The sequence below is a fragment of the Meles meles genome, chromosome 3 (genome assembly GCF_922984935.1).
Source record: "Meles meles chromosome 3, mMelMel3.1 paternal haplotype, whole genome shotgun sequence".
Lineage (NCBI taxonomy): Eukaryota > Metazoa > Chordata > Mammalia > Carnivora > Mustelidae > Meles > Meles meles.
In genome coordinates this window covers 99,125,284-99,140,015 of record NC_060068.1, presented here as the reverse complement: position 1 = coordinate 99,140,015, position 14,732 = coordinate 99,125,284, and the positions used below count along the sequence as shown (strand labels likewise).

At 49.3% G+C, this 14,732-nt stretch overlaps 1 protein-coding gene across 2 annotated transcripts in view; it reads right to left on the bottom strand.

Moving 5' to 3' along the window:
- The window catches only part of DPYSL3 (dihydropyrimidinase like 3), a 112,956-nt gene that overhangs the window by 12,084 nt on the left and 86,140 nt on the right, over window positions 1-14,732 (bottom strand). For both annotated transcript variants that reach the window (XM_046000202.1, XM_046000203.1), the window contains exons 4-8: window positions 12,852-13,016; window positions 10,763-10,824; window positions 9,785-9,865; window positions 6,139-6,207; window positions 2,811-2,931 (exon numbers count right to left, since the gene is read on the bottom strand). In XM_046000202.1, the coding sequence (XP_045856158.1) occupies window positions 2,811-2,931; window positions 6,139-6,207; window positions 9,785-9,865; window positions 10,763-10,824; window positions 12,852-13,016 (498 nt within the window). The remainder of the gene's footprint in view (window positions 1-2,810; window positions 2,932-6,138; window positions 6,208-9,784; window positions 9,866-10,762; window positions 10,825-12,851; window positions 13,017-14,732) is intronic.

Sequence of the window (14,732 nt, the reverse complement as noted above, 5' to 3'; positions counted from 1 at the left end):
TGACCCATAAAGCCCTGGACTTCTCTAACTACAGTCTTAACATTTTCCATGTTCAAGTTCCCCCCAATGTCAAAGTGTAGGAAGGCTCTATGGCCAAAATGATAAATAGGTCATGCCTTCCTTAAACTCCAATCTATTGGTTTTTGGTTGCCTGGAATCCTTTGTCAGAAGAATTCTAAATATGCTTTTGGTTTCACTGCAAGACTCAAAACTAGTTTGTGATGTCTGCCATGGGCAAAAGAAGGAATCAATGGCAATGATTCCTATATGACAGCCTTATTCTTTGGAAGGATGGGGAAAAGGATCTGTACAAGACTAATGAGAATTTCAAGGGCTCTCTAAAACAATTTACCCAACTAAATCATACAGGACCACAAAGAAAGAAATGGAGGTCATGGCAAGCCTCGGGTATTATTAAGAGAAATACAATCTTGAAAGTGGAAGAACTCTGAGATGCCTGGGTGGCTCAGCCAGTTAAGCATCTGCCTTCAGCTCAGGTCAGGATCCCAGGGTCCTGGGATCGAGCCCCATGTCTGGCTTTCTGTTCAGCGGGCAGTCTGCTTCTCCCTTTCCTCCCCGCTCATGCTCTCTTTCTCTCTCTCACACACACAAATAAATAAATAAAATCTTAAAATCTTAAAAAAAAAAAAAAAGTGGAAGAACCCTCCCTTTGGACTATCTTTAGGTGGAAGAGTAGAATAAGCAAAATAAAATAAATAAAAATTGTAACTGTAGCTGGGTTTGAACAGCAGCTCCCCTGGCTGGGAGACCCTGACACATTGTGCTTTAATTTCCTCATCTGAAAAATGGGGATAATGTCTATTTCCAAGACTCCTTGACAATTCAACATAACAATAAATTTGAAGTATTCATCTCAGTGCGGGGCAAACAGTAGGTCCTCGTTAAACGGCGGCTCCCCAATATTAATTCTGAGCCACCGTGCAGAGTGGCCGAAGAACACTCGGTGAGTGAGCACGGGGCTTCAGGTCAGGATGGGAGAGTGAAGCCCGCCACCCTCCCTCCCTGCTCTGAGTACTCTTCTGAGAATGACAGGTCCCGAGACGTCTCCTGGCTCCCATGTCAGGAGTCAGGGTCGCAGCCCTGATACAAGGCCCCCCAGCCTCCCTGCATCCTGGAGAAACCGCTGTGCTAGCTCTTTTTGCCCACAATCATGAGCCAGGAGGCGAAAGACAAGGCATCCTTCTCCAGGAGTCTAAAATAAGACCCAGCATAGAGCGCTCTGTCCTTGAGACCCTCGGGTCATCCTGAGAATGGTCCTGAGGAAGGATGGAGCCATGAACAGAAGGCACCAGAGCAAGTGCGGCAGGTGGTCTTGGGGAGCGGGTGGGAGGCTTCCCCATGCATTTTGCTTGCTTGCTTTCTTGGTTTTAGGGTTTTCTTTTCTTTTTCCTTTCTCCAAGAATGGGTAAGGAAAATTGGGCTACTTCTCTGGCTCTCACCCAATGACTCATACCCAGTAGAGCAGGCACACCATGTCACGCTGAGAGATTTAAAAGCCGAGAAAGAAAACATCAGGTTTACTGTGAGCAGGGTAAGGCAGGAGATGTTCCAGAACGTGCCAGCTACAAAGCCTGTCTAGACAATTAGGAAGAATCCCCTCCCAGAAGAAAAGGGTGCCCTTTGCCAGAAGGCAGGCAGCCCAACACCCAGCCATCAGAGTCAGTCAGTGGGACTATTTTTAGCCGCCTGAGCCTCCCACAGAATGCCCACCGGCACAGAGGTAACGACTACACCCACAGGCCTAGGAAAACCTCTCTCCCAACTAAACACAGGGCCCCAAACCTCCAGGTTCTCAACCACACGCTGATCACAAAAGAGCCCATTAGTGTGCCACTGAAGACAAGAACAAAAAGCGGAAGAGAAAGCTCTGAAATGAGAGTAAACTTCCACTTGGCCCCAGAAGAGCAAATGCAGCCCAAGTTAACAGTCATGGAGGAAAACAGTACAAGTCAGACGGCGGTGGGGACAAAGCCCTGGGGCGTGAAGGCTGTGCCACTAGTCATGCTTTAGAGGCCCCCTTCACCCCCTTTTCTGAAATAACCTGTGCTAACCTGTATGGCTCAGGTGGTGGGACCCCACCCCTGCACGCTGCCCTCTACTACCCTGGCCTGTCAATTCCAGCATCCCCAGAGCAGACACACTGGTTCAGGGAGGGGCCATGACCAAGCCGAGGCAATGAAAGCCCTCCTGGGTGCTTCTGCTGGAACCAGTGGAAAAGATGTACTCTACTTCCTCATTATGCCCACCTCCCATCAAATGCTGAGGGCAACATAAAGCCTCTTAGCCTTTATTCTTGTCACCGTGCACCCTGAAAGCCAAAAGAGAGGAAAGCAAGGACAAGAAAGGATCAGGAGTGATAGAGCTCCAACATCATAGCACCTTGATCCAGCTATGCCTAAAACACATTTAACCCATAATTTATATTTATTTAAGTCCATTTGAGTTGGATCTTTGACTTCTGCACCCACTATAATCTTGACTAGAATGTCCATTTATAAGACTCAGATAATGTGAAATGACAGCGAAGGACCAAAAGGAGGAAAAAGATGCCTCAAAACACTGACCGAAGCTGTGCCATCCGGGACAAACCACCCACCCTTCCTGCCAAGCAGGAGAAATGCCAGGGTCCTGCCATCCACACAGGATGCCAAGAGGATCTCCTGTGCTAACATGGAAGAAGGGCTTCCCAGAAAGCCAGGCAAGGAGCAAAAGAGGCACCATTTCTACAGGACAGCCAGAGGGGGAAGGAGCCACATGGCTGGTGCTGAGCTCTTGGGAGCACCCATCACCTTTTTTCCTAGCTTGAGAGATCAGGTCCGCCGCGCTCTTGCTCATGACCTTCGTGACGTAGAGTGGACAGTTGGTTTGGCTCGCAATGGTGATGGCACGGAATACAGCCTCGGCTTCCAGCTGCAAAAAGAAGTCCCGGGAGTCAAGAGAAGGACGAGCTTCTCAGCTGCCACTCCCTACCTCTGCAGGCTGAAGATACAGGACAGAGCTGAAAACCCAGACGATCTGCACTTGGTGGCCCCTGACCCACCACGTCCCCGTTATGGCACTCCCCGTGGCTTCTCAAAGTCTCACCCTCACCTCCCTAGCTGCTTCCCTCCTTTCCCTGTGTCCATCCCAGTGGCTGCATGTGATGGAAGCCTTTGCTCTCCAGTTTTCCCAGACACATTCTCTGGCAAAACAGCATCCCAGCACCAGTATGGAAACAAGGACCAGTAAAGGTAAGCAGACATCAAAGCCTTTCCTGCAGCCACAGGTGGTCCGTGGTGGCAACTCCAGCAGGCATTCGTTACACTGATAATCCCCAGGTTTCCAGGGCCCTGGGTGCCTCGGTCAGTTAGGTATCTGACTCTTGATTTTGGCTCAGGTCATGATCTCAGGGTCGTGGGATCGTCAGGCTCTGCACGCTTAGCGTGGATTCCGCTTGAAATTCTCCCTCCTCTCCCTCTGTCCTTTCCCCCACTTGTGTTCTCTCTCTTTCTCTCTGTCTTTAAAATAAATAAACAAAATCTTAAAGAAGAAAATAATTCCCAGGCTTTTCAGCAGAGACTTCTCTTCTTCTCAATTTCTTCCATCCCACCCTAAAGTAGAATCTACTTGTTCCAACATGTTAACGAACGTGATTGAATTTATTCAGTAAGAAACAATGAGTTTCCCTTTACTTACTAACAAGGCAGGGTCTTTAGAGTTCAGGCTCTTTCAAATGGCCTGGTTCTGAGTTCTGGTCCTGCTGGAGAAGCTGGGTGACCTCAAGTACAGTACATTACCTCCCAAAGCCTCAGTTTCCTGTCTGAAATGGGGACAGTAATAGGACCCAGCCACAGGGCTGTGAGGATCTAAGAGCTTATCCTTTAAGGCAACTGGCCCACCCCTGGGATAAGGCAAGTGCGCCTGGCAGGCTGGCTATTGGTCTTATTGTTGATCTTAGCTCCTGACCAGTGTGGGAGAGCCTGTGTCACTGCCCAAAGCCCACAGAAGTCCGATTCAGCCCAAACCGGGGATACCAGCATTCTCCCATTCAATCAGCAACGGATCCATTTTGGATGGATAGGACATTCTGGTCAGCCGCCTATGCAGCCCAACACTTTAAAAAATACCAAAAAGAGCTTGCAGATACCCGGTGTTTTCATAACGCAAACCAGCCACTGCTCTTGGTGGGTGTGGTTCAGCAGACAGACTCTAGAACTTGGCAGGTCCTGCCTGCGAGCATCCCCCAAGCTGCATGTGGTTCCAAGGGGACAAGCCCCCAGAGCCCCCGACCCCAGGTGAGATCTGCCGCCTTCCTGAAGCACCCGGACCTCAGGAGCACAGCTCAGGTTCAGCTCTCTCCGCACAGCATCACTGGAGATGGTAGTGGGGTGTGCTCTGAAAAGAAGAGGGGCTGCTCCTCTTCTGCCTTTCCCTCCTTCCTCACACCTGCGCTGCCCCTGCACTCCCCACAGCCTCAGTCCTGACCCCTCGGACCCCAGGCCCCCGCCAGCAGCACTTCGGGTTCTTCAGCACCTTGACAACATGACTATCTTTGGAAGGTGACATCACCCTCCAGCTTCACCCAAAAGGGCTTCCAGGGTTGTCCGGATCTACAGCTGAGAATCTTTTTACTAAAAAGGAGACGGGAACAGGAGGAGTGGGGTGGGGAGGGGTTGGAAAAACAAACCAAAGAACAAAAATAGACTTTGCTCAGAAATCCCCTGGCTGCTGCTACAGAAATCCATCTTGCCAGCAAATCTCTACAGGGACCAGCATTTAGGAACTGTTTCACAAACAGTGCTGGTCACCCTGGCCCACTCACACCGCGGAAACAGCTTTCCAGTCCTTCACGTGGGAAGAGCCAGGGGCTTAACCTCTTGAGCTCTTGCTTCTTCACCCAACAATAATGCCAACTGCCCTGAGCAGCAGCAAGGACAGCTAAGGTAATCAGCACAGCGCCAGGTGTGGGCTCGCATTTCATAGAAAGGGCCTAGTATTCAGGGGACAAACCTTTCTCGAATGCTGGGAAATAATGACAAATGATTTCAACTGGGAACAACAATGTCATCAGACGCAGAGGAGTTTCGGGAATGCTGACAGTTCTGCTTCTCCAGCGGGGCACGAGTGACACACCTGTATTCAGCTCGAAAAAATTCCTTGAATGTTTATGATAGGGATGTTTGTCTGTAGGTGCATTACCCTTTAATTTTTAAAAAGCCTCTAAAAGAGATAGGCAACAGGAATACGCTCTTTCTGATTCTGACTCTTGCTTCCTTCCGCAGAATGGAGGGCTGGGGACTGGAGAGCAGGAGCCAGGCTCAGGCCACTCACACAAATGGCCCCAAATGCAGTCTGGGTGCCACTCCAGGGCTGGCCTCCCATAGCCAGTGTGCTCTTGGCCATACGGGCAGCCAAGTCCACACTCTGTGCCCTATGCCAGCAGCTAAAGCCACCGACATCCCAAACACATGCAGTCAGCCACTGATTATCTTTCAGTCCCTCGTAGCTGCTAAGCAGGCTCTATTCATCATTCATCTTACACGTGGGAAACTCCCATACCCGGACACCATCATCACTGTACAACCAATCGATAGACATCAAGTCTATGAAACACCCACTCCACCTACTGCGCCTGTGGCCGGTATTTTATTTGGCAGGACTCAGAACATAACATGGAATAAGGGAGGAAATGGAAATGTCTTTGAGATGGACACTGATTAAGAAAGGATTTAGGTGTTACCTCGCCAGCTGAATCAGTGTGGAGGATCCTCTACCCTGTGTCCTCTTTAAAGAGATGAGAGGCCACAAGTAAGCATTTTCCTTATGTTGCCTTCTACTTTGCTGAGTCCCTTGAGTTGGTCCATCAGACGTGTGGCCTTTGGAACAAATGTTCCAATATCGCTGTCTGGTCCTCACAGACTCTACTCACTTTTCCTCAAGGTTTGTTCTACACCATGTAAGCAGGTGCCTGGGAAGGCAGGCGGAACACAAACTCTCCAGAGGACAAATGAGCAGTGGGCCATACGCTGGGCTGCTGGGGACTGGAGTCACACGAGTCTCCCAGAAGATGCTGGAAGGACAGAGCACCTCCACCGCTGTCCTGTTCCCCACTCCAGTCCCCAGATCCCCACAACTCACCTCCTCTGGTCTGCTCAGCACATGGCCTTCTGGGCCAGTGATCCCCATTTCCAACATCCGGGTTTGCTCCTACAATGAGAAAAGAGAAAGAGACAAGAGCTCCACTGAGGTGTGGAAAACCACGCTGCTATCTTTTAATGTGAGGAAAAGTGATCAAGGGGAAAAGAGAATAAAATGTGTGTGTTGAATACATTTGTTAAGATTCCATCTGGAATTGTAAAATAGGGTCAAGTCTTAACTAAGAGGAGAAAAAAAACGTTTCGGAGTGGTGGCTTTTTTCTTCATTAAAAGGACGGCAGTCTTAGAGTACCAGAATTTTTTCGCCAATATACATCAAAAGTCACACCAGCTCACTTATTCCTTAGTGTCTCCTGCTGTTTTGCAACAGTCCAGTTGCCCCCCGCCTCCTTACATCAGGAAACCCCGGCTCGCTTTTGCAGCCATGTGGCTGTCTGGCCTTCTCCAAATCAGGATGGAGAGGAGAAATTCTAGGAATCTGCGCTTTAACAAAGTCCTTGGGCTTTCTTGTCGTTTAGATGTATGCCCGAAACAAAAGGACTCAGAATTTAACCAGACAAAATGATGTCTCCGAACAGCATTACCTGACTCAGTCTTGTGGTCAGATTCTATTTAATTAGTCGGGGGGAGGAGTCAAGATGGCGGAGAAGTAGATTCTATTTAATTAGTCTGTTTTGTGACAAAACGGCCTACCCCCTCACAGCTGATGGCTAAATTCCTCAGACTTGCGGCCAGCTTTCTGGAAGGAGCAGGTGGCTGGGCAATGAGCACATGCATGGGCTAATTGGGACTGGCAGGAATCCTCAGCCGCCATTTGTGCGGTTTTGCTGGCCTTCAGTCTCCAAGTACGAAGATCAGTGCCAACGAACGTGTGCACTGCGGCGGGGGAGATGAGGGAGAGAGCGGAACCTGAACAAAGCCTTGTGCACCTTGGAACTATGAGAAGTGGAGAAAGGACAGGAGTCCTTCTCCCTGCGAAAGAACTATTCTGTTTTTGTTGTTTGTTTGTTTGGTTTTGTTTTTAATAATATATATCATTTTAGAGGTGTGGGAAGAAAGATGCATACACTCTCAGCGACTGTGAGAAGTGAAATGATCTCCGTCTCCAGCTCTACAGCAGGATTAGAGAAAAGGTCAAAGGCTGAGTTTTGCAGCAAAAGAACTTCACTTTTCATTCTTACTGTTCCATTTCTCGAAACTTGGACTGAACACAATTTCTTCTGAACTCTGGAGAGTCTCCACTCTGCGTTGCCTCTTGAAGTCACAGGAAGGTCGAGGTGTCCAACTACAAAGCCTCTTCTGTCTCATCTGACACTGTCACGTCTCTCTTGTTCAAGAGCACGGGCACCATGAGCAGGAGGGAGCTTGCTCAAGTCATGGTTTCCCAGCAGAGTCACATGGCGTGCCTGCCGTTTATGACCGACCTCCTACATCAGAACCTCCGGAACCAGGAGAATCCTAGGAATCCTGAAGCTCTGCGGGGGACTTCAAGGCACTGCTCATGCTGGGAGGTCCCATTCTAAAAGCCAAGGTGTCCCTAGGGTCAAAGGTTAAGAAGGGCACACAAGACCCTTCAAAGCTCCCTTACCTGGGTGCGGGGGCCATGAGCACCATGAGGCCCTGACCGTTGCTGTAATTACATCCCAGTTAGGGGCATGGCACAATTTTGGTTTGCTCCACGAGGAAAGGAACCCTGTTTTATTCATCTTCCCTCTCGAAGCCCTGGCACATAGTAGGTGCTCTACAAACCCTATTAGATGAATGGCTAAAGATGCTACCCTCTCAGATGGTCCTGCTGGCTTGAAACTTTTGATTTGATAATGTTCATGGAGCATACCCCTGAGAGAGAGACTTCTTCTTGCTCCTTGGTGACTTCTGCATCCATCAACTCTGAAAACAGCAGCTGCCTTCATTTAGACAATGTGACAAAATCTTTCAGCTCAATCTGAATGTAATAAGCACACACAAGAAACCTTCCCTGACTGAGAACGGAGCCTTCACAAGGTAGAGAAGAGAGGGGATGGGGGGTAACCAAGGACAGTTCGGTGTTAAGGAGTCACCAGAGGAAGCCGGAAAGGGGGCTTAGCATCAGAGCCCATCTGCCCCCACACGGGCTTGGTGGGAGGAGCAGAGAGTTTGGTTTCTAGGGCATGTGAGGGCCGGGTCCTCTGGCAGCTGTGCCAAAAATGCAGAACAAGAGGAGTGACGGCTCTACCACCACGGGGATGTCTGCCGTGAGCACTGGACCCTCTTCGGAAAATGATTTCATTATCTCTGAGTGTGTGGGGGAACGTGGGAGAAATCTGTCAGGGGTCTGATTAATTAATTTGGTCAGTAAGAGGAAATTACACATGTAGCTCCCCTCCTCCGCTGGTGAGATAACATCCAGAATCTGAAATCCTAACAGCTGAAGTCCTGCACGGCCGGGACATGCTGTGTCTCTGGGGGGCCTGCAGCAGGACTGGTGGGGCAAGAGGCCCGGGACACACCAGCTTTGGGGAGGTCACCCCACCTCAGAGCTAAGATATTCTTCTCCCCGTTACTGACTGTGATCCTGGGCTGGTGACCAAATCCTTCTGAGTCCCATATCCTCCTCCACAGAACTTGGTAGCCATCTTTGAAGGGCCAGCTGAAGCGGGAGGGACAGTTCACTAGAGCACATACGAGTGCCCGGCACACGGCAGTAGGTGTTCACCACGTGGCAGCTCCCGTTAGGAGCTCACGGGTCTGGGATGAGGGCCGGCCCCACGGTTCCCACACCTGGCTGACCACATCCCCCAAGTCCTCGACGACTTCTAAAACGAAGGCACAGTCCAAGGACTAGTGAGCTACGGAGTGCATCTGTTTGGGCTCACCTCAGTAACCTTGTGCCCGGCACAAAGCACTCAGGAGATACTCTTTGAAAGAATGCAGAATGGTTTTTCTACGAATGTTATTAAATGAACCAAGAGGGCCCCCTCTCTTCTGGCGGCCTCCTCCTAGTGGAGGCCAATATTGAATGCTTTTGAGATAAACAGACTGGCTAAGACCCATCTGTGCATCCAGCCCATTAAGCGACCCAGGAGATGGAGAGAGTGACTTCTGCTTCCTCATAAACGATCGCTTTGGGCCTTGGGGCCTCGCTTTCCTCACTCTTGCCTCAGGTTTCTCAGCACAACTTCTAGGAAACCAGTGGGGCGTCTGATCCCCACAAGACCCATGTTCTTTATTACCTAAAGCTGTGTGCTCCACAGTCCTGGAACAGATTTCTGAGAAGTGCTATTTTAGGGTTTTTCTCTAGGACAGAGACTGTCCCATAGCTTGGACTCACTTTACAAGGAGAATCAGCAATGTTCTCCCACTAACTGGCCCAATTTGAAAACCTCTTCTGGCATGCCTGTTCTGATCCCCGAGAATGGCCAGACAGCCCCCCTTTTTGCAGCGTCCTCAGCTTTCTCCCTCGCTTGCCTTCACTGCCTCCTCCTAGCCTGGTGTGTTCTTTAATGGAGGTCCTGTTTTTAGCACAGGGTTCAGGATGGAGCCTCACGCCTGTTAAGAGCTCACGTAATACTGAAGTAACAAGGGAAGAGACGGGCCCGAGACCCAAGCCCATGCAGAGAGCACACCCTGGGGAGCCGCGCGGCCTTACCTGGGCAATGATATCCCCATTCTCGGCGTGAACCTGCGCAATGGCCCCCAGCTCGCCCAGACAGGTGAAGATCTCGTAGAGCTGAAAGAGAAAGGAGTTGCTGTCACTTTCATAAGCCACTGAGTCTTTCAGCAACTCCACGCAGGGGTCCATCACAAGGGCCACGGTAAAACAAATGAGGGAGGAAATCAGGGATTAGGGCAGAAAACACAGGCTAAAACACCCACGGCCAGAGTGCGAGTCCACAGGAACTCTAGGAAACTGTCTCTATAAACAACACATCGTGTCTCCTCAGGGGACAGGGCAGACGTACAACAAAGTCCCATAGAGCCTTCTGCTGTGCCTCGAGCACAGCACGTTTTTAATGCTATTCGATCCTGTTTGACTGAGACAGGCCTTCACAGTCCTTCTCAACAAGTGCTCCCGAGAGCTGCTACAGCCAGGCCAGCAGCTCAAGGGAAAGCTGCCTCCCCGATTCCCTAACCTTTCAAGGTAGACCTCCCCCAACCTCCTGACCGGGAGGGATGGGAATTTGTTCTTCGCATTTCCTCTGAAAACATGAGAATCATCTCAAACCAGCACATGCCACGAGACTGCCTCGGGGAGAGTCAGAAGCAAGCTGCTACCCCAAACAGCAGAAGGCCCTCCTTAATGCTGCGAGGCAGAACACCTCAAACTCCACCGAGCTCATGCAGGGTTTAGGGCTTGTGAGCTACATGGAGTTTGGCGTGCCTTTCCTCTTGTCCTTTTGAGAAAGTTGCTGCCAATGGAAATTCTAGCTCCCGATCCGCCTTGCCATGGGCACACTGCCTGCTCCCTTATTTAAAACACAGCATAGACCTTGAGGGCTTTAAGAAGCACTCGGGCCCAGTAGCCTCCCACAGCAACCACAGTGAGTCATGCTCCAAGAGCCAAGGTCATCGGCAGCAATGGAAAACCCATCCAGATACCCCAAACCACACAGCAATGGCTTGTTACCTCTGTGTTGGACACTTGATACAAGTCCTTATAGGCCATGTAAACCATGAAGGAGTTAACCCCTGCAAGAGAGGGAAGGGAGGGGAAACAGGAAGAGGACAATATTAGCACGACCACTCTCCTTCCTTTGCTCCCGTCGCCCGAGGGGTCCCAGTGCATTACAGGAGCCTGTCTAACATAAAGCAGATGCTTCCCATTCTCCGTTCTCTCCTCACGTGCAAAAGCAGCCATGCCTACGTGAATGAGCAGAATGAGCTCTGAGGTGTCTCTGTCTGCCTCCCCCGACCCGTTCCCCAGCCCAGAGGGTCAATAAGCTTTGCCATTGCTCGAGGCAGTACACACTGCCGAGAATCGGGGACAGCAACCATACTAGTTCAGTGAGCTCGGAATACCTCACCTCTTGGTCTCCTCACCTATAAAATGGAAAAATGACAAGAGCTTGCTTCGTGAGGCAGTTGGAAACGTCAAATGAGACAACAGATACTGAAGTCTCTGCACCAAACCAGCCACCGTATTTGAGCTTCATTAATGGAGCTCCTGGGATGGGTTTATTTAGCCAGTTAAGGGATGCCTACTCTACACTAGAGCCTGGGGGGAGGGGGTTCAGGGAGCTTCATCTAGGATGGAGACCATGTCCTCGGGTTGCTGGCTTTTTTTTATTAAAAGGATGGCAGCAGCTAAGGGACAGAAGTCAAGGTGTGCCGTGTATGAGCTGTAAGGGCTATAGGGAAAGGGCAATTTAACTTTTCACCCCAAAAGAGACTATTAGTGTAGCAATTTATATAAATAGGTGGGGCTGGGGAACAGGGAGTCATTCTGAGGAAAGGAGGATAATTTTGGTCTCCAACCATTAGGGCCATCTCAGCCCACAGCGTTCCAGGCCAAAAGCGGGTTGTAATGTGAGAAGTTCCCTACCCAGAGTGGTTCAGCTCGGGGCAGCTTTTCCCAACACTACCCTTCCCATAAGCCTCTGCGTCATCTGTGGAATGACCCGGGCCCTTTGGAAGGGAAGTGGTAAAGCTGTTCCATTTTCTACCCCAGTTGAGACGCCCAGTGTGAAAGGAATCACAAGAAAGGAGGGGGTTGTAATCTCACATCCTGCATCAGGAGAGTCTGGGCAGAGCTCATCAGTTGAGGAGGGACATGGAACAGAAAACTCATCCTCTGGGAGCCCGTCCTGTCCCCTGCAACCCAGAGCCCACTCTTCGCCACTGCCCTCCAGCAGCTGCACCAAGGCGGCTCACCAAGAAGAGTCTTATTAGGTTAGTGTTGTAACAATGCATGTTGGTATGTTAGTATCAGGACCGTGATTGTAATGAAATTATGTAATGCTATTACTATTACAATGATATTCTGCACCCTGTGGCATTTATCCTGTTGCCCTTCACTTGTCTGCTTCCTTTTGCCTGGGACGTTCAGCAGTGACCATACCTTACACTTCCCTAAATCCGCAGGCCCCATAATGATGCCAAGCACACAGTGTGTCTGTGTGTATGTATGGGGGAGACTGCGGGTAGGCAAAATATCTTACGATCGAAAGGTAGAAGGAAGTAGAGAACAGAAGAATCTAAGAAGACCAGGGAAACCTAAATCATGGATTCACTGAGAGGACACCCACGTTTCCATGTCCTAAGCCCGAAGCCTGAGTAAGAACACGTCTTTGCTCCCACAAATGCCGTTGCCTTGTGAACGTAATGGTTTGATCTTTGGAGCATAAGTTACAAAGGCTAAAAATTCCTAATCTCGTATAAGTATAATGTGACTTTCCATAAGATGGACTGTGTGACTTTCCATAAGATGTTAACCTCTCCTGGCCTCAGTTTCTTCCTCTGTCAAATGGGCAGTGTTGCATGAGCTGAAGGGCACAAACTTTGGATACTTTTATTGCTAACTAGCTCTGTGATCCCAGGCCACTTATTCTGAACCTCAGGCTCTCCACCTGCAGCCTGAGGATAATCATCCCCTAGTATGTGGGTCCCGAAAGGAGTGAGATGGCATCCACCCAGACCGAGTGCCTGGAACGCAGCGGTACCCCTTAAGGTTCCAGGCTCTGAGCAGGGAGAAGGGAGGCAGGCACACGGGGGCTCACCTTTGTCCTTGATGAGGTTCTGCACCTCCTGCTTGACGCTGTCGTTCCAGTGGGTGATGTCTACATGCAAGGCATAGTCGCAGCAGCTCTTCCCATCCGCCCACTCTCGCCACTTCTCGTAAGCCTCCGTGAGGCTGGCCTCGGGCTCCGGCACCACGTGGTCAACTGAACGACAGAGGCCCCAGATGGGGAAGTCACTGACACCGCCTCTGCTCCCCCCCTGCACAGGCCTGCTCCCGCTTGTTTAGCTAACACTGAGAAGCCACTATTTCCTGAGCATGGAATTCACCCTAGAAAGTGTTCTCTGGCAGTTTCCAGATTGCTGATCATTTAACTGTCACTTAGCCATGTTGTTCATGGACAAACTACTAGCTTCTCTAAACCTATTTTCTCATCCTTGACATCAGTACTCAGTGGGATAGAGGGTGGAATGTCATAGTTCCTTGCTTCTAATTTTGTTACTAAATTACTAATATTATTAGTAGTAGTAATTATATATTATTGTTACTAATATTATTATTAATATTACTAATATTTGTGACTAAATGGCAAAATGCACGAAAAGATTCTCACCTGATGCCTGGCACACAGTAAGTGCCCCATGATGTCAATGTGTGCCTACTATGTGCCATTATTGCCAGTATTACGGGAAGCAAGTCAGACTCCCCTCTAAGTTGGAAAGAGGGTAATTAAAGTGACGTCAGATTACAGGACACTGACGTCCTCGTGCTTCCTGCCATAGCGAAGGGCCAGTGTCACAAACCTGATGCTCAGCCCACAGATCTCATTTCCATGTAAACTTTTTATCAAGAGTATCTTTACGTGGGGCACCTGAGTGGCTCAGTGAGTTAAGTGTCCAACTCTCGGTTGTGGCTCAAGTCACGATCTTGGGGTCTGCAGCGAGATCAGGGCAGAGACTGTCCCTCTCTTCTGTCCCTCTCCCCCTGCTCTCTATCTCTCTAGAATAAATACAATCCTAAAAAAATATATGTTTTCTGGGGCACCTGGGTGGCTCAGTGGTTTAAAGCCTCTGCCTTCGGCTCAGGTCATGATCCCAGGGTCCTGGGATCGAGCCCCGAGTCGGGCTCTCCACTCAGCAGCGAGCCTGCTTCCTCCTCTCTCTCTCTCTCTCTCTCTCTCTGCCTACTTGTGATTTCTGTCTGTCAAATAAAAAAATAAATAAATTATATATTTTTTTTCTTTTAAGGCCCAAATCTACTCCTGCAGCACCTGCAACCGTGGATAGCACTATTCAAAATAATGACATTTACAATTGGGAAGGCTAAGACTAAAGGGCCACCCCCATACCTCCCTTGGACAGGTGAGGGGACATGCAAATTGATACAACTTCCCTAAGAAAAACTGTGAAACACACATCAAAAATCTTGATATTTTTCATACCTTAATTCGATGATTATGCCTGTGTCTAAGACTTATTCCCAAGGAAATAAACATGCTGTTTGCAAAATGTGGGTGCTGAAGATGCTTGCCACTACAAACATTATCTACATATTTATTTAGGTGAAAAACTGGAAACCATCAAAGTCTTCAACGGTAGAGAAGTTTGGCCACATAATAAATACATCTTCATAAAATGGATGATTAGGCACCCATTTTAAATGCTGTAGTCGAATGAAAATAGGTAAACGGAAAGACATCCATGCCAGGATTATTTGTGAAATGATATACTAAAACACCACTAAGACACATTACGTCTATTTTAATCCTGTTTCTGCTTCATAGGAAGGAAACTATAGCCAGACTATAACAGGGACGTGGACTTTATGGGTTTTCTTCTCTGGCTGCCTATCCAGGGGCTTGGATTATCTAGGAAGGACACGTACAGCTTTGGGTTTCTTAGTATGGTTTTCTCACGTCCCC